This window comes from Chaetodon trifascialis, chromosome 11, assembly GCF_039877785.1.
Source record: "Chaetodon trifascialis isolate fChaTrf1 chromosome 11, fChaTrf1.hap1, whole genome shotgun sequence".
NCBI classification, from domain to species: Eukaryota; Metazoa; Chordata; class Actinopteri; order Chaetodontiformes; family Chaetodontidae; genus Chaetodon; species Chaetodon trifascialis.
In genome coordinates, this window is record NC_092066.1 from 19,589,765 (window position 1) to 19,612,812 (window position 23,048).

Here is a 23,048-nt window from a genome sequence, read left to right on the forward strand (position 1 = left end):
GTTAATCCGAAGTAAGAAGAAGGGCAGTGATGTTTCAAGTCCCTCCGCGTCTTCATTGTCAACAAGCATGTATTTTATTTTGAAACAGACGTAAGTTTTTCTGACTTCCTCTGAAAGTGAAACCGGGAAGGTCTGAGTGAACGAGTGACTTCCAAGAAGTTAGCGCCACGAACTTACTAAAAGTTAAGTAGAGAGTTTTTCGATCTCCAAAAGGAGTTTGTTTTCTTGAACCACAGAAGTCGAATACTTTTGCTGGCTGGACGTAAGCTGACAGTAAGTTTTAACGTCGAAACGTATGCGTAGACAGCAGTAAAGTTAGCCAACGTCATACAGACTACACCCCGAGCTGCTGTTACGTTTACTACATTATGTAAATTATATGGAGTAACCTGAAGTTAACCTGTTGACTGAAGTATTAATTACAGAGTGATTTAACGTTATATAAGTCATATGGCGCCGCCAAGACTTGAGTCAGAACTTTTTAAAGTGATCATTTTCATGCAGTGAAGTCCAAAAAACACCTGGACTGATTCCGGTGCTGTTTCACCGTCACAGCAGCGTTTTACTGTCAATTTTAGCACTTAGTGACGAAAAACACACCACCACGATCCACCCTGAAGGACTACTGTGAGGTACTATTTGTAAATGACACTCATATGAGGTCAGCGCAGAAGAGATTATAAAGTGGCAAACATAAAATACAAGTGCAAAAGTTAAAAAATTGGGACTAATAAAATACAACTCAACTACATAAACACGTATGTTTACCATTTGAAATACATTATAAGTATGTCTTTTGATAGGAATGGGCTTTTAGAAGTGATGTAATAGAAAAGAAGAGGTCACACTTGAGGTGTCCTGTAAGCCAATAGGCTCCTTCCAACCTGGGTCAGGCCAGAAAGTGCTTTAAAAGAACAAAACCTGACTGTGCTTCCTGGTTTTTCAAGCTCATCTAATGTTTGACTTATGTCAGTGACCCTAACACTTTCCCTTTTTACCCCCTGCTAGCCTCTGCTGTGTCTGCCTCTCTGAGCGCATGGACAGGCGGACGCTGTCCCACATAGATGAGGAGCTGGACTCCTCTGAGGTGGCCGCTCTCTGCTTCCTCTGCCGCGATGTTGTCAACAGGAAACGCCTGGAGGGGGTGAGGCCACATACATCGTGCTGCTGCAGCCTTGTCTCAACCCAGTGTCTAAGGAAAAATGTCTCATTGACCAGTAACTCTGGACAGTTGAGCTTTTTTCTGAAAGTCACGCTGTTTCCCTGCATATATCCTACAATCCCTCCAGAATAAAAGTAATAAGAACAAAGATAGACTGATTAAAGGAAACAAGGGGACAAAAAACATATCATATCTGTGCAGGAGGTGCGTTTTATAGACAGGGTTTCTCTGCCGTTGCTCGCATTCTCAGCTGTTGCATCATATCCATTCGAGGTTCATCTTTTCAAATGTTGGTTTTTGCGTTTCTTGGTTGTTGTCATGCAGGTCAAGGATGCAAAAGGCCTGTTCGTAAGACTAGAAGAAAGGGGACTGCTGGAGAACTGTGCCTTCCTTTCTCAGCTGCTCCACACTATCCGTCGAGAAGATCTCCTCAGCCTCCTGGAGACAGACAGCAGGAGACTAGAAGAGACAGATGCAAATCCCATCCTGTCAGATTACAGGTAAAAGCCAAAAGAAATGTACTGTAGCTGGAAGAGATAACAGAAAGGATCATAAAACAGTCAGTTATATTCTCAGAGTTTGAGTCTTTTGTCTGTTGTTTCTGTCTGTCTTTCTATCAGTGTAATGCTCTACCAAATATATGAGGACATGACAAAGGAAAATCTGGACAAGATGAAGTTTCTGTTGAGCGGCAGCCTGGGCAGAAGGCAAATTGAGACATGCAACGTGAGAACACACCCACCTCCCTGCCTCACCCACGGTTATATAAGAGATGATAACATGTAGAGTTCACTTTTTACTTTTGAGTAAAACGTCTGATAAACAACTTTAGTTAATAGTAAATAGTTAAACTCTCTTCACTGTAATCAACAAGCCAAAATCTTTTTTTTTTTTTAATTAAAATTCATAATTTATACTACTTATACTTTGTCCTCAGTACAATAATATACACGTCAATGTACAGTTACTGCTTTTTGTATTTTCATTCTTTTGTAAATGTAATTGCAGTTAGAAATATATATCTGTATTTCCAAATAGGATTGATTATGACTTCAATTCCATATTTGAATCCTCAGCTTTGATCAACAGTTGCTGGTTTCATGTCTTAACGTACGACCTTCCTGTATCAAATTACTATAGAAGTATTGTTATTATTGCTTCTTTTGTCTACTAGTTTGATATTAACAACATGTGCTTTACATATTTTATCACTGAAATGACCTGCAGCCATTTTGCCACAAAAAAATTGTGTCTTGCATGTATGTTTTCATTGTGTTTTTATCTACTGTTTGCACTCATTCATTCAACGTGAATACTGGGCTTCTGTAGGGGTGTTCTTTGGGCACACTGTATGGATAACTCTTCCACATCTTCATTACTTCACCAGATGTGCTTTGTAGATGTTGGATGCAGCTGCAAAGCCTCCAAATCACAGAAATAAACAACTTGTCTCTGTCGATCACAGACGGCCCTGGATGTGTTTGCTGAAATGGAAAAGAATGGCCAACTGTCGATCAACCGTCTTGATAAGCTGCATACGGCACTGCTGCAGCTGGATCAACAGCTGGCGTCGACTGTACACCGCTACATGCAAGGTCTGAGACGCACTTCCACGGACAAGCACATACACGGATGTTGTATTGCTGTCAGATTCATCAGATGATTGTACTCTTTTCAGGGCTTACAGAGCACCGTGACACCAGTGTAACTCCTCATGTCAGCATGGATCACCAGGTGTGTGTTTAAATGTGTGTTTGTGTACAGTTAAGCCAATCATGAGCCTGTTTACTGAGCACTGGCTCTCTGTTTGCTTCCCACAGAGGGTCAGCATCCCCTCTCAGCCTGAACAAGCTGCTCTGGCCATACCTGAGACTCAGCCCAGCGGTACGTCTCTCTTGTTCACTGTAGTACCAACTCTCTGCTGTTATTCTTATCACACACATACAGTACAAGAGGTCTAAGTTTCCACTGTCTTTGATCTTCAGCTGCAGGACAGAATGTTTACGCTGATTCAGAACCACACAGCAAGTTGATCTCTGTTCCTGATCAGGTAACCACTCACACGTCCTCTCTTCCCATCATTCATTCAGTTTTCGGAACATTAATGGCTGTGATTTGTCTCCGTGCACAGGCAGGGTCTGCTTGTGCCCCTCAGGGAGACTACTACGACATGATTCACAACCCTCATGGTTTGTGCGTGGTCATCAACAACGAGGAATTCACAGGAACAGAGCTGAAGAACAGAGCAGGGACTCAGCAGGATGAGGGTGTGTATCCTTGTATTTCAACAGTCCTGTGATCTGATTGAAGGATTGAGGGTGATCAGAGTTCATACTCCTCACATACGATATGATGGCTTGCTTCAGTTTGCCTCTCTTTTATGTGACACAGACGCTCTGCGCTCAGTGTTCACCCAGCTCGGCTTTGTTGTGACGGTGAAGAAAAACTTGACTGCAGAAGCCATGCGACATGAGCTAAAAACACTGGGCTTAAGGGACTTTTCGAATGATGATGCCTTGGTGAGCGTTTTCACATCGCCTTCAGAGCTGTGCCATCAGTTACTAGAACAGATATTTTACTTTTAAAGTCTTTAAAGGAAATAGCCTGTTTGCGTTATTGCAGATGGTCAGATAAGAAGATCAGTCATTAGGAATCGTATCTAAAATCCAAGTTAAATTGAGGCGTAACACAATTTTTAAGAGCCTGTCTGCCTCTGATCTCAGGTGGTATGCGTGCTTTCCCATGGAGAGAAAGGATGTGTCTTTGGGACTGATGAGCAGGGGGTGTCCTTGCGGGAGCTGACACAGCCCTTCACGAGTGAGCGAGCTCGCACCTTGGCGAGGAAGCCCAAACTGTTCTTCATCCAAGCATGCCAGGGAAGCGGCTACCAGAGAGGATCTGTGCCGTGTCCCCCGAGACAGGAGGAGGAGGACAGAGAGAGCCGCCTGGAGGAAGACGCGGGTCGTGTGTACGGCGAGACGGTGCCTTCGGACGCTGACTTCCTGCTGGGCATGGCCACAGTGCCGGAGTGCAAGTCGTTTCGAAACACTTCCACGGGCTCCATCTACATCCAGCAGCTGTGCACGCAGCTGATGAGATCAGCACACAGGTGAGTGATGACACGTGGTGAGCTTTTCGTCTGCTAGCTACAGTTCAGACAAACGCCCCTGTCACAGAGGATTCCCAAGATGAAGCCTGTGGCTCTCTGTGTAGGTCTGCTTTTGATGTGATGTGTCAGAGGGCATGCTGTTGATTTATGACTTGTAACGTGTTTTTGATGTTTCTGTGCAGTTCGGAGATGGATGACATACTCACTATCCTGACACGTGTGAACAGGGAGGTCAGCAAAGGAAATTATCTAAACTACAAACAAATGCCAGAGCCGAAGTACACCCTCACCAAGAAGCTCGTCCTCAAATGCCTGGGAGCGGACAGAGACCGAGTGCAGCCCTGAAAATGTGCCAGATTCACACCAGAACACTCTTGTTTACTGTGTGTATGACTCTGGTTGTGTGTGTGTGTGTGTGTGTGTGTGTGTGTGTGTGTGTGTGTGTGTGTGTGTGTGTGTGTGTGTGTGTGTGTGTGTGACATGGATAGCTGGATGAATTTGAATGGTGGCGTCTTTGGAGGTACCTCAGGAAACTAGACGTCTGAGAACAAAAATACGTCATGCAAATAAAATAATTTTACAGTAGCCGTTCAGAGAAAATGTGCTCTTTGAAATGTTTGTGATTGTTCCCATTTATTAAGGAAAAATAAACAATGAGACAGTGATATGAAAAAAAAAACATTTGAGAAGTTTCTTCTTTCACAGCTCCAAGCAAAGTGATTAATGTAGAACCTTTTTAAACTGTTATAACACAATGAAATCAGCGTCCAGTGCATATGATAGACTCCACACTGTTATTTAAGAACATGGAAATAAGTTTTCCTTAAAATACAGGTAGTTTTTGTTTGTATTGGTTGAGTCATATGGACTCAGAAGTATCAAAATCCTTTCCTCAGTACCAGGGCACAATAACCAAGAAACACACAAACCAGTGCCAAAATATAAAAACACTTGTTACATGTTTAAGTCCACTATTCACATTCACCCTCTCATCCTCTTGGCATTTGTATTCTCTATTTAATTGAAATGAAGTTATGGACACAAGAGAAATGCACTAAGTAGATCAGCCTTTCAGACTTGAATCTCAATTTCTAGTACGTACAGTCAAGTGTTTTTAATTTGTGAAGTACATGAGTAGTTGTAATTAGTGATGGACTGTAACTAAGCACATTTACACGTTTACAAGTTTGAGGTACTTGTACTTTTGAGTATTTCCATTTAATGCTTATACTTTGTACTCATACTCCTCTACATCTTGAAATTGTAGTTTTTAGTCCATTACATGTATTTGACTAGTTACTCGTTACTTTGCGGATTGTGATTATTAATGCGAAGTAAAATTCAACAAATAAAAATGTATTGTTATGGAATAAGACTAAGTGAAGGCATCACTAATAATACTACAGTAAAACATGAGAATGGACCTGTGCTACTCTACTTCCTCCACCACTAGGTGTAATGCTCCTTTACTCAGTAACGTGAGAAGCGCCTGTTGAAAATGAGTCAGCTAAACCCCACAGGCCACACACACGTACGTCCCGTGTGTGTGTGTGTGTGTGTTTGAGATTCCTCCGGACTCCACCCTGCTCTTCACTGTTCCAGGAAATGTTCTTTGCTGCTGCTTCACATCTGTGCAGGGCTGCTGAGCGCACAGCGGGCTGACCTGAGACCAGGCGGACGGTTCCATGTGAAACAAGCCTCTGCAGCACTTCGGAGTTTGTTTGTGTCTTTTGGAAGCAGAGAGGGTGTGGCCGACATCGGAAAGCCTCCACTTTTCTCATTTTTTCGCTGTGAATTAACGCCACCACATTGTTTCTGACGTCGGCATCTCTTCCTCGGTAAGTAGCTCATTTCAAGATGCCGTCATGTCTCCGAAGCGGCCTGGTGGCACAGAGGTACACCAGCCATACCTTCACACTGATCTGAATCTGTTACTGCTGGTCGGTGACCTCCCATCCAGCTTGTGTTTGCTGCTGGCTGAGCTCTATTCATAGCAGAGAGGCCGTGCTGGACCCCCACCTGAAAAGGCTTTTTGTGAGCTGAGGTCTGGTCTCGGTGAGCAGGGTGGAGTGGGTGTAGTCTGACTCTGGACATGTTCAAACTGCTCAGCCATCACAGAGCTGTGGATAAACTGCTTAAACTACAGCCTGCTGTCTCCAAACTTTGGTCACAAGCTGGACTGATGCGCGTTTTCCTGCTGCGCCCTCTGAGCTCAGCTGTGACTGTGGGAACTGAAAACATGTCATTTACTTTAACATACTGGGCTGTTGCTGAACGTTTGGATCTGTTTGCTTTTACTGCAGCGCTCCTCAACCCTAGAACAACTAATGTAAGTGTGTGTATGGCAGACATAGCAGGAGGAGAAGCACAGGTGTAGCCAGTAACACTCAGGGTGGTTTCATTCCATTCAGGTGTCCCGGTAAGACATAATAATGAGCAGCAGGAGCAGTACGAGGGTCCTACACCTGGAACACATAAAGGGAACACATCCAGGTGACCTCTAATAATTACTCACACCTGTAATGAGTTGTGTGATGGTTCATTCATTAGTCACCCGCCTGACGCAAACACTGCTGACAGAGCTGACCTCCAGTGGTGAGCAGGGCTGAATCTTATGTAACCTAAAAAAAAAAAGTCCTAACATTATCATGGATGACAGAATAACAGGAAAAGCCTTTCAGTGCTATGGAAAAGTTATTAAAGCTTAAAGTAGATGCTGTAAACACTGCAGAGCGACAGGATTTGGAAAGAAATGTGAAAAGGCACAATGGCTTAGACTAAGTGGACTATTAGTAACAGTAAACCCTCACTAATAGTAAATAAAGGACACATCATGAGTTATTTGGTCAGATGTTACAGAGTCAAATCATGAACTTAGACCGTCTCTGACAGAAAGTGAAAATAAAACGTTTGTCAAACCGGTTCTCGCTGTTATTGTCTGCAAGGAATTTATCTAGTGCACCCATAGGAAAGCCTTCACATGACATGTGGCCCTTCTTGGAACGGGGTCTTTGTGCCAGTGATGTGGAAAGAGATATTAGAGTCATTGGAGTTTATGTGAGGCCACATGGAAGTCAACAAACTTGTTCCAGCGTTGTCAAAGCGTGCATACTTTGCAACACTCGGAGCTCAGCGTTGGTGGTTGCAGTAATGAAAGACAGGGGAGATTGACTCAAGGCACCAGTTTAAACACACGGCTCACTGCGGGATTGGAAATGTGAACTTTTTCGAGAAGAGTTCCGCCCTGCTAATCAAACACACAGACTCCTCACGCCCTCTCGTCTGCCAGGAGTGTCTCAATGACCAAAGCGGCGATCGGCTCTGTGACTCGTTCTGTGACTGCAGATGCACTGAAGCACTTTTTCCATTCAGTGTTTTCTGTCCTGTTGCTTGGTGCTCTGGGTGTGATGTAATGGCAGCACGAGGTGGAGCCAGTTCTTGAATTCCTTTACTGTGCGTATTCCCCTAAAAAGCCCCAGTGAAACTGGAGCCCAGGGGACATTTCCTAAATAACCAAGCAAAAAAAAAAGGAGCCAACTTAGAAACACAGGTCTGTGTTTTCTGTATGGGGGCTTAGATTCTGTTGTGAAGTCGTATGGAGTTAAATCATCTGTCAGATGTTCGGAGTGTAAATCCATGTTGGGAGAAATGTCTGTCAAATCTGAATGATTCACATTGCAAATGTGGGTTAATTTTATTGGTGAAGCACTTAAAGTATCCTGTAAAAGCACCAGAATTCTTTTAATACTCATTTTGGAACATGGGATAGTTTTTTGTGACAACATTGTGTGTGTGTGTGTGTGTGTGTGTGTGTGTGTGTGTGTGTGTGTGTGTGTGTGTGTGTGTGTGTGTGTGTGTGTGTGTGTGGTTTATTATTAGAATTTTCCCTCAGAGATGCATGTAGTGATTGTTGAGCCTGTGGTGCTTTTTGGGAACCGCAGTGCTAAGCAGAACCACATGTTCACTTTAACCTCATGCAGCCCAGGGTGTAAGTCAAGTGTGATTATTAGCCAGCGGAGGTGCTGGAGATGTGGATATGTGCACATAGGAACTCACACACACACACACACCAACAGCAGGTCAGTGCACAGGCCTGAAGCCAGTCTGTGCTTTTTTGTTGTTCCCTGCTGCTCACCCTCTCTGTCCTCTGCTTTTGTTCATCGCAGTGTGAAACGGCGTTTTCTTCATCTTATCTCCACACAGGTGAAATGTCAAGGTCAGACTACCCTCCAAGGTATGAAGACTCCCGGGGCCCGCTGTATGCACCCCAGGGCGGGAATTACCCACCACCCCCTGCATATGGCTTCCCTGGCTTCGGTGGTCCTCAGCCAGGCCAGCCTGCTGCTCCGTACCCCACCGGTCCAAACGACCCTCTGTTCCCAGGCCAGCCAGGAAGCTATCCTCCCAGCTCGTACCCGGGACAGCCTCACCCTGCTGGACCACCAGGAGCTGGCTACCCCAGTCCCCCTCCCATGCCCCCTATAATTCCACCCACCATACCGTCAGATGTCCTGAGCTCTGGTAAGACAAGGACTGACAGTGCTGTGACACTCAGGGCTGAACATGGAATGATGATGCATTTTAGTACCTTGTCCTGACATTTAAAAAAATGACATTGGCTTGTTGAACCAGTTGGAGAAAAAAAATGCAAGATACATCTAAGCAGCAGAACTTGAAACATGACCCTGGTCAATTGATGACTCTATAACTAAGGATTAAATAGTGTTACCTGAATGCATCATAGCGTTCAAAAAAGTAATACTCAATATTAAAGCTGAGTCTGTTTAAATAGAGAGTAAAACATTTTGGGAGACTCTGCTTATTCACTCTCTTTCCTTGAGTTAGATGAAAGGATTGATACTGCTCACATCTGTACGGTACTATGACGCTACAGGCAGGAGATGGTTATCTTAGCTTAGCTTAGCATAAACACTGGAAACAGCACAGGTAACAGAATCTGCCTACCAACACCTCTAAAGCTCACGGTATATCTCATTTGATTAATCTGTACAATGATTATGATGAAGACCGTGGAGAGGATCATACTGAACCACCTCCGTCACCTGGAGAGCCAGACCCCCTACAGTTCGCATAACGACCAGGCATTGGTGTGGAAGACGCAGTTATTTACCTGCTTCGCCGACCTTTTCCCCACCTGGAGTACACTGTAAGCACTGTGAGGGTCATGTTTTTGACCTCTCCAGTGTTTTCACCACAATCCAACCTTCACTGCTCAGGGGGAAGCTGGAAGGAGCTGGAGTAGACTGCTGCCTGACAGCGTGGACCATCGATGACCTCATCAACAGACCACAGTATGTGAGGCTTTGTGACTGTGTGTCCGATGTGGTAGTTTGCAGCACGGGGGCTCCACTGGGGACAGCGCTCTCTCCTTTCTTCTTCATCCTCTACACATTGGACTTCAGACACAACACTGACAGCTGTTACCTCCAGACGTTCTCAGGTGATACAGCCATCGTTGAACGTGTATCATGGGGGAAGGAACTGGAAAACAGGGAGGTCGTAACCAACTTTGTACACTGGTGTGAACTGAAGTACCTGCACATAAACACCAGCAAGACAAAGGAGATGGTGATAGACTTCTGCAGGAAGGTGCCACAGACTACACCCGTGGACAATCAGGGTTTGGACATTGAGATCGTGGGCGAGTGCAAATTCGTCTCCATCTGCTCAGAAGACTGAGGTCCCTTGGAGGATGTAGGACACATTTTATGACCCTGTGGTGGCATCTGCTATTTTCTACGCAGTGGTCTGCTGGGGCTGTGGAAGCTCTGAGAGGGACAGAAAAAGACTGGTCAGGAGAGCTGGCTCTGTCCTGGACTGCCCTCTGGACCCCATTGAGGAGGTGGGTGAGAGGAAGATATTAGCTAGGCTGACAGTAAGCATGGACGACCCCTCTCACCCCCGGCATGAGACAGTGGGGGCCCTAAGCAGCTCCTTCAGCAACAGACTGCTGCATCCACTTTTTTCTCCTCCTTTTGTACAGAATGTACATATATATATATATATGTTTATTAGGATTAGTTATATCTTATCTCTTACAAAAACTGAAGAGTAAACACACTAGTTTGCAAGTAAGCTACCATAAAACCATAAGTCTTTTTTATATATGTCGCTGTTTTTTTTATATATTTTTAAACAAACTGAATCAAAGGTGGTGGTAGGCAGATTTTCTACCTTTGGACAGAGCTGAGATAATCGTCTTCTGTCTGTAGCTTCATGACAGTCGTATCAATCTTCTCATCTCGCACTCTGTAAGAAAAGGAATAAGCCAAGTTTTCCAAAAGGTTTAAGTCTTTTTTTAAACAAACTGAGCCTTAATACTGGGTATACTTTTTTAGAACAGTATGATGCATTCAAGTAATATTATTCAATCCTTAAATATAGAGTCATCATTTGCATTTCTTCCAAAATATGGAACAATCACTTCAAACTTTGAATTTACAGCATAACGCCTTTTCACTGACGCTTCATTGGTGAGAGATGACATGTTTCCTGTGCTCATTGTGGTCACTACTCATGTTTCTGTTTGCTGAAGGCGATGAGTTTGCGGCGAGCGGCAGCGGTTGGGACAGTATGAGCATTCGCCATGCCTTCATCAGAAAGGTAAAACACACTTGTCAGACAAACCACACTGGATTAGCCCCAGCTTGTGTCTGTCATGTATTATCATTAGATATGAGCCACAGAACTACGCTCATGTTTTTCTGAGACTTGAATCCTCTGAATATTTGGAAAACCCAGATGGTTGTCAGGAATGTATATTTATATACGCTGATGTGATATTTCCGTACACGGTGAAGTGTTGCTGAATGCAGAATGAGAAGTGAGACCCAAACTGCGGCCGGTGCTGGCTTAGGATGGACTGAATGGCTTGAAACTCCCTTTTTGTCTGCATGTGTTTTTCAGGTGTACCTGATTTTGGCATCTCAGCTGCTTGTCACCACAGCCATTGTGGCTGTATTCACCTTTGTGTGAGTACACAGCATGTGTGTTTTGCGTGCCTGTTTGTGTCTATGTGTGTGTCACGCTGTTGACCGTGCCTCTGTTTCTCACAGCGAACCTGTCAGATATTTCGTACAGAGGAACACAGCTATCTACTGGGCATCATAGTAAGTCTCACTCTGTGATCACGTCACCTTTACAGTCATGTGCTTTTATAGGAATCTAAATAAAGTAATATTAATGTTGTTGTCTTAGCGCTGTGTACATCGTCACCCACCTTGTGCTGGTCTGCTGTAAGGGCCCGCGGTGAGTGTGATTGCTGAGTCTCACAAAGAACATTTGTGCAAAGAATATTTATAAATCAGCGTCTAATGTTCCTCTCTCTTTGTAGGAGGAAGTTCCCATGGAACGTCATCCTGCTGTTCACCTTTGTAAGCCAAATGACTTGACTTGAGGAAATAGAGACACATAATGACAGTTTCCTGGACTTGAATCAAGTCTGTTCTTATACTAAAATACGGAAGCTGTCTCGAGGTTTGACTTTGATACTAGAGCGAAGCAGTGAGTCACCACACTTGACTTATGCTGTGTTTGCATAATGCCTTTGATATGTTGCTTCTATATCTGTGTTTTATCAGCTCTGTGCACAAAGCGCCTCCACGCATTACTTCATGGAACAGTTTTGTCCGTCAGTAGAGGTTGTTCGGTTTCTGTAGGTGTCACTTCTACATGTTAGATTTTGCGTAAGCCTCGGTCCACTCTGTTCCAGTTGTTTTTCCCCCTCTCTTAACTTCAATACACTTGACATTACAGCTTGGGAAAGGTCTTTAGCACTGCAATATATGTTACATATTGTGTATTATTAGTTATTTATAGGGACCATCCCCTTTTTATCTGCATGTATTTCAGTCTTTTCACATCTTATAATCAGAGATGTTTTGGTCAGTGACAGAATGGTTATTTTGTCCCTCAAATGTTGTGACGTAACTGCATTTTTGAAGGACAAACAGAACTTTTCATTTGTTTTACAGACCCTGGCTTTGTCCTACATGACTGGATCCATTTCCAGGTATAATAAGCTTGTACAGTCCAGATGAAGTACAGAAATATCCGGTCCGTTTCCCTCAGTTAACTGTGTGTTGCTCTTTGTTTAGCTACTATGACACCAAAGCAGTGTTTCTCGCCCTGGGTATCACTGCCGTCGTCTGCATCGTTGTCACCGTCTTCTGCTTCCAGACAAAGGTAGAGTGTGTGTGTGTGTGTGTGTGTGTGTGTGTGTGTGTGTGTGTGTGTGTGTGTGTGTGTGTGTGCGTGTGTGCGAGTGCTTAACCTCTTCAAATGGCTTCTTTGTGTTTGTGCGGTCACACGTGTATTAAAGAGGCTGTTGGTGGTTTCTCTTTCTAGGTGGATTTCACCAAGTGCCAGGGCCTCTTCTGTGTCCTTGGGATCGTAGTATTTGTGACTGGCATCATTACAACCATCGTGCTGTCCTTCAAATATGTGAGTTCAGGCTGATGTGAACGAAAACCCTGACAGCACACCTTTTCAAGTTGCCATCATTGTAATGGCTGTCTGTTCTTGCAGATTTACTGGCTTCACATGCTTTACGCAGCGATGGGAGCCATAGTCTTCACGATGGTGAGTATTTCATTTTTGATGGTGTCTGTATATGTCATTTTTCACAGTTGTAGTGTGACTTTATGCATCACGCTCTCACAGAATGCTTGACAGCGTCATTCTGAATGCTTCTTGTGTGTCTTGCAGTTCTTAGCGTACCACACGCAGCTTCTGATAGGAAACAGGAAGCACTCCATCGGCCCAGAGGAGTACGTGTTCGCCGCGCTCTCCATCTACGTCGACATCATCCAGATCTTCCTTTTCCTGCTGCAAATTATCGGTGCTTCCAAATAAGTCAACCCAAGGGCTCACGACCACTGTTGGTCAACCAAAACAAGCCATGCTTTTTAAATCTTTGCTCTGTTTTCAGTCACAATCAGAATAGATTTCTAAAATCATGATGCACTCCAGGGAAGGGCTGAATTTGAGGTTTTGTCATAGTATAGGGTCAACCTATGCAAAAGAAATGCACTTTTTCTGAGGTCAATATTTGTCTATATGTGCATTAAGCAACTTACAAGAGGTTAAATATATATATATATATTAATACTACAATATAAATGCTGCAGGTATCTATAGACACTGGAATGCCAGCTGCAGCATGTATTCACTCTTGCTGGACTTAAGTTAAGGCAGACAGTGTCTGAACATTTTTCACTGCATGTAAATGTACTGCTACACATCAACTGGGTCACGTCTATGTAAATGTTGAGGAAAAAGGCAAATCTGTTTGTTCTAATCAGCTAAGTCAGCTCTCTGGTTGGCTTCGAAGTACAGCGTGGGCGGGCAGGACAGCTGTCATGATTAATGGAGTGAAGGAATCTTTAATGGGCTACTTCTAAATTCATTTTCTCACTGAATAATTTCTCAGATATTAGCCATTTCTTATTCGTATTTGCTGTGTACCTAAAGGAATAGTTCCACATTTTGGAAAACACACTTCTTTGCCTTCTTGGCCAGAGTTAGATACTGCTCACGTGTCTGTCCATTAGATAAAACACCAGCAGCCAGCAGCAGCTTAGCTTAGCTTCACATGCAGATTGGAAACAGGGACACGGAGAGTCTAGCTAGCCTGGCTTTGACTGAGGGTAAAACAATTTGCCTAAAATTCACAGTTTCACACATTATATCTTGTTTGTTTAATCCATAAAAAAACATCAGGTGGTGCTTTTATGGATGTTACATGTGTGACTTTTTCTTGGCCTCCAGCAGTAACTTCCTGAAGTCTCCACTGGAGTCATTTTTATACTAAGGTGGTTGTAGAGATTAAACAAACAAGGCAGTATATGTTAAAGAGCGTTAGAGGTGCTATTCGTAAGTTTTTGTTACTTTTAGTCAGAGCCAGGCCGACTGTTTCCTCCTGTTTCCAGTCTTAATGCTAAACTAACTGTGCTAACTTTATATTCACCGTCCAGATGTCAGACTGGGATTGATCATCTCATCTAACTCTCGGCAAGAATCAGCATTCTTCTCAAAATACTCAATTATTGCTTTAGTTATATGCACGTTAGAAGGAAAAACAGCTTAATGGTAAATGACGTCATATTTGATACTGATCCTATTGACACTAGTATTGGCAGTATTGATATTTTGGTGGATGATCTGTCTGCTCCTGGATGCAGCTGAGTACACCTAGTTACAGCCTCAGGTCTGCTATCATGGGTTCATACTGTACTCACTAATGTTCTTTACTACATGCGTTGCTGTCTTTTATATCCCTACTGTGCCTTCACAATGTTTCTGACATCCATTTTTTAACTTAAAGAAGTACATGTTCAGTACTCCATAAGCTTTTATAGTATTGTTATACATGTGCCTGTTTATATATTCTTGTTAGTCAGATTTGGTCAGGCACTGAGTGCCAGCTGGGTGGATTTTGTCCATGACACAATCAGTGCCACGGTGTTAAATTACTGGAAAATTCCTGAAAGTCGGTGAGTTCCAGCTAATGTGGAGCGTTTCTGAGAGGAACAGCCACACCCAGCTGGTCCTCCACACATGTTTGTATTTATCTTGAGTGTAGATCCAAACAAAGTTACATAAAACCCTCGACTCAAAACAACTAAGGCAAATTTTTTGAATGTGCAGCACAGACAGTGAGTGTGGGCTTTGTAAATATACATATCAATGATGAGGAATGTCTGTTAGCCTTTTCATATCATTTGTATTTGTGAGTTTTGATGTGGTTCATATGGAGCTGTACCAGCAATGATTCTTGTTTCCATATTCACAAATTTATAAATAAACATTTACATTTATTTCCTCAATTACATTTGTGGAACATCGGGGCTCATACAAACGTGATCATTCAGATTCAATGAAGCGGTCAATCCTATATGATCCATCTTTGTTCATGAGCAAGACAAATCAAATCTGTCCTTTTTAAAGGCTTGATCACAAACACGTTCCTTTTCAGATTTCCTGCACCAGCCTAAAGAGGAGATGATGACCCAGTTCTGCGTGTCTTCAAAGAGCTGTTTCAAAATGAAGCTGACATCTCTGTGCTCAGTCTTTGGGCTGTAGAGCAGCAGTCATCCTGATGTTCAGGATATGGTGCACATCACAGTAGCCTTACTAATTACATTATCAGTCCAGTTTAACACCAGCAGGACGGTAGCGACTTCCTTCATATTCTCCCTCATTTGACTGTTTCATCCTCTGTCGAATCTTCAGCTGCTTCAGTCGGTTCTTGTCCACTTGTCTCTTAGCCAAGAGGAAGGTGATGATACCAGTGGGGAGGCCTATCATCCTGGAGGGGCATGAAAAATAACTTTGGTGCAAGCTGAGTTCAACTTAAAGTGACAGATCTCTATGTGCACAGTTACATTCAGGTACATTATCATTAGTCATAGAAACAGGTTTACGTCTCCCTACAGAGGACGGGAAGTCTATTTCATATAGTAATGCTCACTGTACAGCGATTTCCATTATTTTGCAGGACTCGAGTTGTGATTTAAGAAGGGATCGGTTTTTGTGGCAAATTTGATGTAGAGTTTGTGACAGAAGACAACGATCTTTGTAATGTTTAATGTAAGAAATTGTGTTATCTGGGAATGTTTTACCACTACAACTGCTACTGATGCTGAGACGGTACTACTGCAGTATGTACTACATCAGCTACTTCAACTGCTGATACTTCTGCTACACTCTAAAACCTGACATATTCATCGAGGCACACTCAGAGTAGTTTACGGTGTTTTTGCTCACTGCTTTTCTACAAATCTTTTAGTCCTCCTGTTAAGACACTCAGAGTGGACAGGAGTGAAGAGACTCACCAGGCATAGCCAATCTTCTTCATGGGGTTCTTCGCCTTTCTCTTGGGTATGTATTCAGGACCCTCTGGTTCTTCCTCCTCCTCCTCTGCCTCCCCGGCCCTCCTCTCGGCTGTGCGGTGTGGCTGGGTGCTGCTCTGTAGCTCCGTCCTGGAGCTGCACAGGGAGGCAGCAGGACAGACATGAACCGGCCAACACCGCGCAGCATGCAGCCGCAAACACTTAGACACTGCCGGGCTTTGGCCGCTCTGCGTGAGGAGCCACCGGCTGGGAACCAAGTACATGCCTAAGGAATAAAAAGACCTTTATTTGTCAATAATGTGACTTCTGTCCCTCCGCGAGGAGGTCAATATCAGGGCTGGCTCTGGTGAACGTCATATAAAAACAAGGAAGTCACCATGTTGTCCCAAGTTTGGCAATAATAACACTTTATGACGTTATTTACATAAATGACATAGTCACGGGCTTGGCGAAGTAACTAAGGTGCTGCGGGACGTTATAGAGGAAGTATAATTTTAAAACACTTGTTTTACCTTTCAGTGCTGTCCTAACTACTGTCCTGCAGGGTGCCGCCATGTTTGTTGAATAATGTCCGTCGAGCATGCGCAGTTGCATTTTAATCACGTGTCTGCTGCCACCTACTGGACAACAGCGGTGTAGCGCTTCTAAGAAACACCGTGAAGACACTGACATGCAGCGGGTTTGTGTTTATATCAACATTTTATTTATTGAACCAACATTTTCATTAACATCATGTCATAATTTTACAAAAGACGTATAATACGTTGAACACATGGAGGCAAGTCAGCTGTAAAGTATGCCTCTAATATACAGTTATGGATAAACAGCAATCACACAGTTCAGGGCGGCTCCCTAAACTGAGAGGCGAATAGACAGAAGCCAGCAAACAACTGGAGGGAAAAGAGCAGCATATTTACAAAAGTCAGTTTCACCTAAGATTTTTTTTTTTTTTTTTTTTTCCTTATAGAGCTGCAGAATCGTCTGTACAACAGAGGTGATAAACTCACAAAACAAGTCTGAAAACATCTCCAGTGCTACTATTATGTATGTGTTACATATGAGCGTTGGGAGGAGATTAATCTTCCAGGATGTAGTTGGGATTGACAACCAGAACACCCTCTTCGTCCGTGCTTGCTGACTCTGAGCCCTTCAGCCCCGCCTGAGACAGCTCGATGAGGATGTGATCCTGTGGGGAAACACACGCACACCGTCAGCTATGTCCACACTCATCTTTGTCTGCTGATCTGAAATCAGTGATCAGATTTTTGGAGAGGGCAGACTCACATAGTGCACCAGCCTGTGGATGACCTTCTCTATCAGACCCTTCTTATTGACCAGCTCCTCCTCGGAGTCGATCTCCGACTCAATCTCCTGCAGATACCAGTTGACCACCGCACTTCTCTTCAGCTCCTCCTCTTCCTCAGCTGCAAGACAGGCATCAATGAAAAAGTCAGACTGCATGACATGAGAAAAAAAAACAACAATTGTAGAAACGTCTCAGCGGTATGAAGGGGGACGTCTTACCCTCCTCTACCCTGCGCAGATGCAGGACCAGCAGGTTGGAGATGCGTCTGTACTCGGGGAAGGACAGGCGGAGAGACGGTTTGGGCTGGCTGCCAGACTCGGCGTGTCCATTCACACCGTTGACATGCCCGTTGACATGCCCGTTGACATGCCCATTGACGTGCCCGTTGACATGCCCGTTGACATGCCCATCGATGCCATTAACGTGGCCATTTACACCATTCACTCCGTTCGGGATGGCGTTTCCTACAAGTTTGCGTGGGATAATGCCAGAAGATAAACTACACAACGCATATGTTTGTGTGTATATTTGTCTCTGACTGTGTGTTTGTGTGTCAGTACCATCCTCCTGCTGTTGCTCCTCCTCCTCCTCCAGCTCATCTTCCTGCTCCAGGTTGATGTCAGGCGTCTCCACCCTGATGATAGATTTGTTCAGGAGACGGAAGGCTTCCTTGACATGTTTGGGCTGCACCTGAGGACACACAGAGAAAGGCAAAGGTCAACACGGGATCGTGTGATACACTTGTGAGTCGTTACATTAGTTCATTGTCACTGAAAAATATGACGTTGTAAAGAATAAGATGTGATTGTGTGATAATTGTATTCTGAGCTTGTTAGATTTTGAGGTTTGATCACATTTTCCTGCATCCCATGTGTCAAACTTTTAGCCTCCAAACATCCCTGTGCACCTCTCGTGCGAGCTGAATAGGAAATGATTAGTGGCGCCCACCTCGTCACAGCAGTGCATGCGCGCCATGCCCTCTGAGAGGCGGATCATGCTCTCCAGCTGCCGCACCGTTATCCTCCAGGCAGACTTGGACACACCTCCAGAGCCGTCGCGCTGACGCAGACGCTTGTACTGCTCGACGATGAACTCTTCCGATTCGCTGGAGATCTGCAGACGCACGTGGGTTAATACGAATCACAAGAGCACACGCGGTCAAACCTGATGTGGACACGCCATCGGCGCAGGCAGACGCGCACCTTTGGTTTGAACTGCCTTGCAAAGAGCAGGTATCTGCGGATCTCGTCCAGCGAGTACAGTCTGTCCACAGATTCCTCTATGCGGGAGTGCAGGTCCACGATGCGTCTGGCGATGGCATAGTCCGTCACCTGGGATGCACATACACACACACAGCTTTAGACGAGGTCAGAGTCCTGGTCGGGAACCTTGGAGTGTTATAGCATGCAAGAGCCATATGAAGGTAAACAAAGGAGGTTCATTTAATAATCAGCGCAGGAACAAATGCACAGACTACACGCATACCTCATTGCAGTCGTCCACCAGGATGAAGAAGAGGTCGAAGCGGCTCATGATGGGGGCGGTCAGGTTGACGTTCTGCTTCAGACTCTTGCTGCGGTCGTAGCGCCCACCGACAGGGTTGGCGGCAGCCAGGATGGACGTGCGGGCGTTCAGGGTGGCCTGGAGGAGACGGAGGCAGAGTCATTCTGCTGCAGAGAGGACTGACAGCCCGCGGCTCATAGAAACTGAATCATAAAAGCAAGTTCAAGCTGTTTTAGCTGTATTTGTGCATCATGTCGTAGAAATGTTGAGTTTCTTTTGACCAAAATAAGGTAGAAAATGTATTAGAAGACATACAATAGGTATTTTGCTTGATTTAGTTTTTACCACAATTGAGTAAATAAACCTCAGCTGGAGGAATTTCTGAAACTGTCTGAAGTCATGATCCTGAAGAGCACAGCCGTGAGTCCTGAATTTCACAATGTGCATCATTTCAAGGTTGAGCTCACGCTGCTCTGCCTGCCGTTACCTTGACTCCAGCCTTGGTGATGCTGATGGTCTGCTGCTCCATGGCTTCATGGATGGCCACCTGGTCCTTCAGGTCCATCTTGTCGAACTCATCAATGCAGCACACGCCCTGCGGGAACGCACTGCCATCAGTACCACCAAACACACTTCAGAACATCCTCTGTTTGTGACTCCTGACACTCACGTTGTCAGCCAGCATCAGAGCTCCGGCCTCAATGACAAACTCGTGGGACTCCTCGTCTCTGACCACGGCTGCGGTCAGACCGGCGGCGCTGCTGGCCTTGCCGCTGGTGTACACTGCTCTGGGGCTGAACTCCTCCACGTGCCTGCACACACACGTTTAAATTATTCATTCAGTCCTACACTGAATGGATTACAATGTCTACCTGGTTACAGGGAATGTGTCTATGCTGAGTTACATACTTGAGAAACTGGCTCTTGGCAGTACTGGGGTCTCCGACGATGCAGACGTTGATGTCTCCTCTCAGCGAGGTTCCCTCCATGGTTGTCTTGGGAACGCCTCCGAACAGCATCAGCAGGATGCCGCGCTTCACCTCGTCATTGCCTGCAGAGTCAGTCACATTTAACCAGAAACCCCCAGCTCAAACACACTCGCACAAAGCTTTCCTGGTCAGAGAAAATGCTGAGTAACGATTCGAGCACTGACCGTGGATGGTGGGGAAGAGGCTGGTGCACAGGTTGTGGTACAAGTTCTTGTCTTGGCTCATCTCGAACACTTTCTCCCACTCCTTCTCCGTCATCTGGCTCTTGATGCTTTCTGCAGTCTGCTCCTCCTCCCGCAATTCCTTCCCGCCAAACTGCACAACAGAAACCGTGCACTTGTAAGTGAACACCAGGCATGTTTGGAGCTTTATCTGCTTCTTTGGCTTGGGTGAGATGACTATGGAGATGCATTCATTGTTAGCTTGCTAGTGTGTGTCTCTTACTCGTGGGTTGGTCGGGGCCACATTGCAGGCCAAGAAGGACAGTCTGTATGAAAGCTCTCTGACTCCCAGAGCTTTCAGCCCTCTCAAACCCTCAGACTCAAAGCCCTGGGGTCCTCCGGCTACACGGGTACTGGTCTCTGCTCGCACACCTGGAGGGGGGGCACCCATACTGTCAGTCAAGCAGCATTAAAAAACACATTTGTTCTAGTACTTTCTTGCTTTCACACTACATCTCAACCTAAGGTCAAACCCACACCTGGAGTGCGGAGCTGAGAGACATCCGGCACAACAATGAGGGTCCCGGTGAAGTCACAGCGGTCTCCAGCCTGAGCGGTCTCCACAGCCTCGGCCCTCAGGATGATCTCCAGGGAGCGTGGGATTGAACCACGGGGCAGCTCCGCCTGTGTCTCCTGGATGCGCACCTGAATGCACAGAGTTCAGACTCAATCAGACACCTTCAGGCTTAAGCTGTCATCAGGACCCCTGAAATCTATGCATGCAGAAATACACAAACACACACACCGCCTCCCTCAGTTACCTTCTGGAAGTCGATGAACTTGGATTTGTGTGTGTCGAGGTGGAAGCGGGAGCGGTTGTTGCAGACGGGGTTTCTGCAGATGGTTGGCGGGGAGTATTTGAACTGCTGTGGGACGTCTTTGATCACTGCCTGGCAGTCCATGCACTGGAAGGTGCCACTCACCTGCAAGCACAGAGAAGTCATGATAATGATCAAGCTGCAAACAGACATCAATGTCCACACATCACAGCCTTGATTTCGTTGATTTTTCTTTAGCAATTTTGGTGCATTTGGTGTGTTGACTGCAGGACATCTTACCAGTTCAGGGTGTACTGGGTGTGTCCTCACCACCTGACCACTGATCTTCACCAGGCTGCCAATACGCATGGACGACAGCTCACGGATCCTACATGGCAACCAGGAAAAGGGTCATATTTGATATCTTGCTCTCTATTTTTAAACAAATTAAACAGGTATGTAATTTAAAGCCAAAATGAATGAACAGTCTTACAGACCAGCACATAATTTATAGGTTTGGTGAGTGTCTTACTTGTGTCTGGTGGGCAGATCCTCGAGGGCGACGTAGAACTCCTTGTTGAGAGGAACATTCCCATGATCCCGAGCAAAGTTGCGCACAGCCCGACACAGGAAGGGGTAAACTCTGAAAACAGACTCTTTCATGTTAATCCACTTCTGCTTGTCTGGGGCTGTTCATGTGTCTGCTGCTTGCTCACTCACCAGCACAGTGAGGATAATATGTGTGCTGCCTAAGCTGCACTGGTGAAACCACATTACAGTGAGTGGCTCTCTTTAGCATTGTGATTAGAGATCAAACTGAGGCTGTAAAGTAACACAGTGCTCATGAATTGGGGCTCCTGAGGTTAGCTCACCTGTAGTACTCCTCCTGGATGGTGGTGGCCAGCTCCTGGTTGAAGCCCTCCAGGTCTGTGAAGCTCACCAGCAGGGTGTTCCTCTCAGGCCGGATCAGCTCCTCGGCCTCCCGGACATACTTCACCTCTCCATCCCCGGTCTGGAACCTGCACACGGATAGGGAAAAATAATGAAATATAACACTTGGCCAGCAGAAGATCAACACCGCATTGGATCCTCATAGTTACGGATAAAGAACCCCTTAAAAATGAGAGCGATCAAGCGATCAACTCGTGCGCACCGCGTTTCGGCCGACAACAATATAATGAAGCCTGTTCAGTGACTTACTCCTCCAAGAAAGCCTGGAATAACTTCTGGCATTTTTCAGCCAACTCGTCCTTCACCACCTCTGCGGCATTCTCCGCGGTCGCTGAAGCAACATCCATGCTGAAACACCGTCAAACTGCGACTCAAGATTCAAGAAGTTCTGCGATATTGAGCTCCGAACCGCTGCTTCCCGGACAGACACAGGCAGCACGCTCAAGTCCTCACAACAGAGCAACAGTTTCGCGCGAAAAGAGTGACACGTGATCTTTGGCGCGCCGCTTCCGACCAATCGGTGAAGCCGTGCAAACGTTCTCTGGTGTGTAGCCAATCAGAAGCAACTGACGCAAAGTCTGTCTGCTCTTTCCCGCGGCTCGCTTCCTGTTTAAAACCAATAAAGTTCAGCGTGAAAAAATGGTGAAGAGGAGAAAGAAGTTCTCGTCTGTTCTCGAGGCCTTTGCGCGTGTCTTTGTCAACATCAAATTAACTTGACATAAAGGAGACATAATGTAGACAAGGATAATAACCAGTGCCGTTTCCGGTTTTGCTAAAAGTAACTTATCATTGTTCATGACTGCTCACAATATCAATGTGAACCTGGTCAGATAACTTTCTCTCATCCTAACAATATATTTCTTAATAATACATTAAGTTTGACATTATAATAATCATAACAGCATCATAATAAAACAGGCAGTTGTTATGTTCATAATACATGCATAATACAGGGTTAAAGTCAGTGTATCCATTATTATCATCATGTAGAAGTCTTTGTGTAACATCACTATCGACAATGTGTGAGAGCCACGGGTGCCATGTCGTGTTGTAGTTCCTCAGTGTGGCCACTGTGGGGCGATGAGCACTCATTAAGTTTGTCTCAGTTCAGCCTGAACTGAAGGTACAGTTACTACAATTACTAACACCTGGGCTGTACATGGAGAGAAGTATTCA

The 23,048-nt window shown here is 45.1% G+C and overlaps 4 protein-coding genes across 5 annotated transcripts in view; 2 read left to right on the top strand and 2 right to left on the bottom strand.

Moving 5' to 3' along the window:
* Positions 1-16,707, bottom strand: part of LOC139338701 (uncharacterized) — a 147,855-nt gene extending 131,148 nt beyond the window's left edge. Inside the window, exons 1-3 of the mRNA XM_070973949.1 lie at positions 16,657-16,707; positions 16,127-16,409; positions 14,299-15,600 (exon numbers count right to left, since the gene is read on the bottom strand). Of these exons, the coding sequence (XP_070830050.1) occupies positions 15,438-15,600; positions 16,127-16,409; positions 16,657-16,699 (489 nt within the window). The 5' untranslated portion in view covers positions 16,700-16,707 and the 3' untranslated portion in view covers positions 14,299-15,437. The remainder of the gene's footprint in view (positions 1-14,298; positions 15,601-16,126; positions 16,410-16,656) is intronic.
* On the top strand, positions 103-4,940 carry casp8 (caspase 8, apoptosis-related cysteine peptidase). Of its 2 annotated transcripts, XM_070974439.1 has the most exons (12): positions 103-273; positions 1,009-1,144; positions 1,487-1,662; positions 1,783-1,888; positions 2,628-2,757; positions 2,841-2,896; positions 2,983-3,046; positions 3,148-3,212; positions 3,294-3,429; positions 3,554-3,681; positions 3,886-4,271; positions 4,454-4,940. In XM_070974439.1, exons 2-12 carry the CDS (start codon positions 1,037-1,039, stop codon positions 4,614-4,616), a joined length of 1,518 nt encoding a protein of 505 aa, XP_070830540.1. In that variant the 5' UTR covers positions 103-273; positions 1,009-1,036; the 3' UTR covers positions 4,617-4,940. The 2 variants fall into 2 exon arrangements, with proteins under 2 accessions (XP_070830540.1, XP_070830541.1); XM_070974440.1 differs by lacking the exon at positions 103-273 and having other exon boundaries at positions 1,037-1,144; positions 3,318-3,429; positions 4,454-4,684.
* Positions 5,864-14,304, top strand: LOC139338700 (protein lifeguard 3-like). The gene is made up of 12 exons (XM_070973948.1): positions 5,864-6,109; positions 8,475-8,792; positions 10,828-10,895; positions 11,199-11,263; positions 11,348-11,401; positions 11,490-11,540; positions 11,626-11,665; positions 12,266-12,303; positions 12,389-12,476; positions 12,639-12,734; positions 12,819-12,872; positions 12,999-14,304. Exons 2-12 carry the CDS (start codon positions 8,480-8,482, stop codon positions 13,143-13,145), a joined length of 1,014 nt encoding a protein of 337 aa, XP_070830049.1. The 5' UTR covers positions 5,864-6,109; positions 8,475-8,479; the 3' UTR covers positions 13,146-14,304.
* Positions 16,708-16,833: 126 nt separating the features above from the next.
* Positions 16,834-22,342, bottom strand: mcm6 (minichromosome maintenance complex component 6). The gene is made up of 18 exons (XM_070974449.1): positions 22,122-22,342; positions 21,794-21,940; positions 21,454-21,564; positions 21,222-21,309; positions 20,925-21,086; positions 20,643-20,808; positions 20,387-20,535; positions 20,107-20,257; positions 19,863-20,004; positions 19,624-19,765; positions 19,441-19,548; positions 18,936-19,091; positions 18,653-18,781; positions 18,399-18,563; positions 18,011-18,140; positions 17,669-17,914; positions 17,429-17,568; positions 16,834-17,330 (listed from the first exon to the last, which is right to left on the bottom strand). Exons 1-18 carry the CDS (start codon positions 22,217-22,219, stop codon positions 17,220-17,222), a joined length of 2,541 nt encoding a protein of 846 aa, XP_070830550.1. The 5' UTR covers positions 22,220-22,342; the 3' UTR covers positions 16,834-17,219.
* Between the last annotated feature and the right edge of the window lie 706 nt (positions 22,343-23,048).

Bases quoted from the DNA above. Each gene is read 5' to 3' on its own strand.
- casp8 (XM_070974439.1), top strand. From the start codon at position 1,037: ATGGACAGGCGGACGCTGTCCCACATAGATGAGGAGCTGGACTCCTCT. The intron at 1,889-2,627 runs GTGAGAACACAC...TGTCGATCACAG, and splicing joins GGCAAATTGAGACATGCAAC to ACGGCCCTGGATGTGTTTGC. The intron at 2,897-2,982 runs GTGTGTGTTTAA...TGCTTCCCACAG, and splicing joins ATGTCAGCATGGATCACCAG to AGGGTCAGCATCCCCTCTCA.
- LOC139338700 (XM_070973948.1), top strand. From the start codon at position 8,480: ATGTCAAGGTCAGACTACCCTCCAAGGTATGAAGACTCCCGGGGCCCG. The intron at 11,541-11,625 runs GTGAGTGTGATT...CTCTCTTTGTAG, and splicing joins GTCTGCTGTAAGGGCCCGCG to GAGGAAGTTCCCATGGAACG. The intron at 12,304-12,388 runs GTATAATAAGCT...CTCTTTGTTTAG, and splicing joins ATGACTGGATCCATTTCCAG to CTACTATGACACCAAAGCAG.
- mcm6 (XM_070974449.1), bottom strand. From the start codon at position 22,219: ATGGATGTTGCTTCAGCGACCGCGGAGAATGCCGCAGAGGTGGTGAAG. The intron at 20,536-20,642 runs GTGTGGGTTTGA...CCCCCCCTCCAG, and splicing joins CTCTCAGCTCCGCACTCCAG to GTGTGCGAGCAGAGACCAGT. The intron at 17,915-18,010 runs GTACTGACACAC...GCAAACTTGTAG, and splicing joins GGAGCAACAGCAGGAGGATG to GAAACGCCATCCCGAACGGA.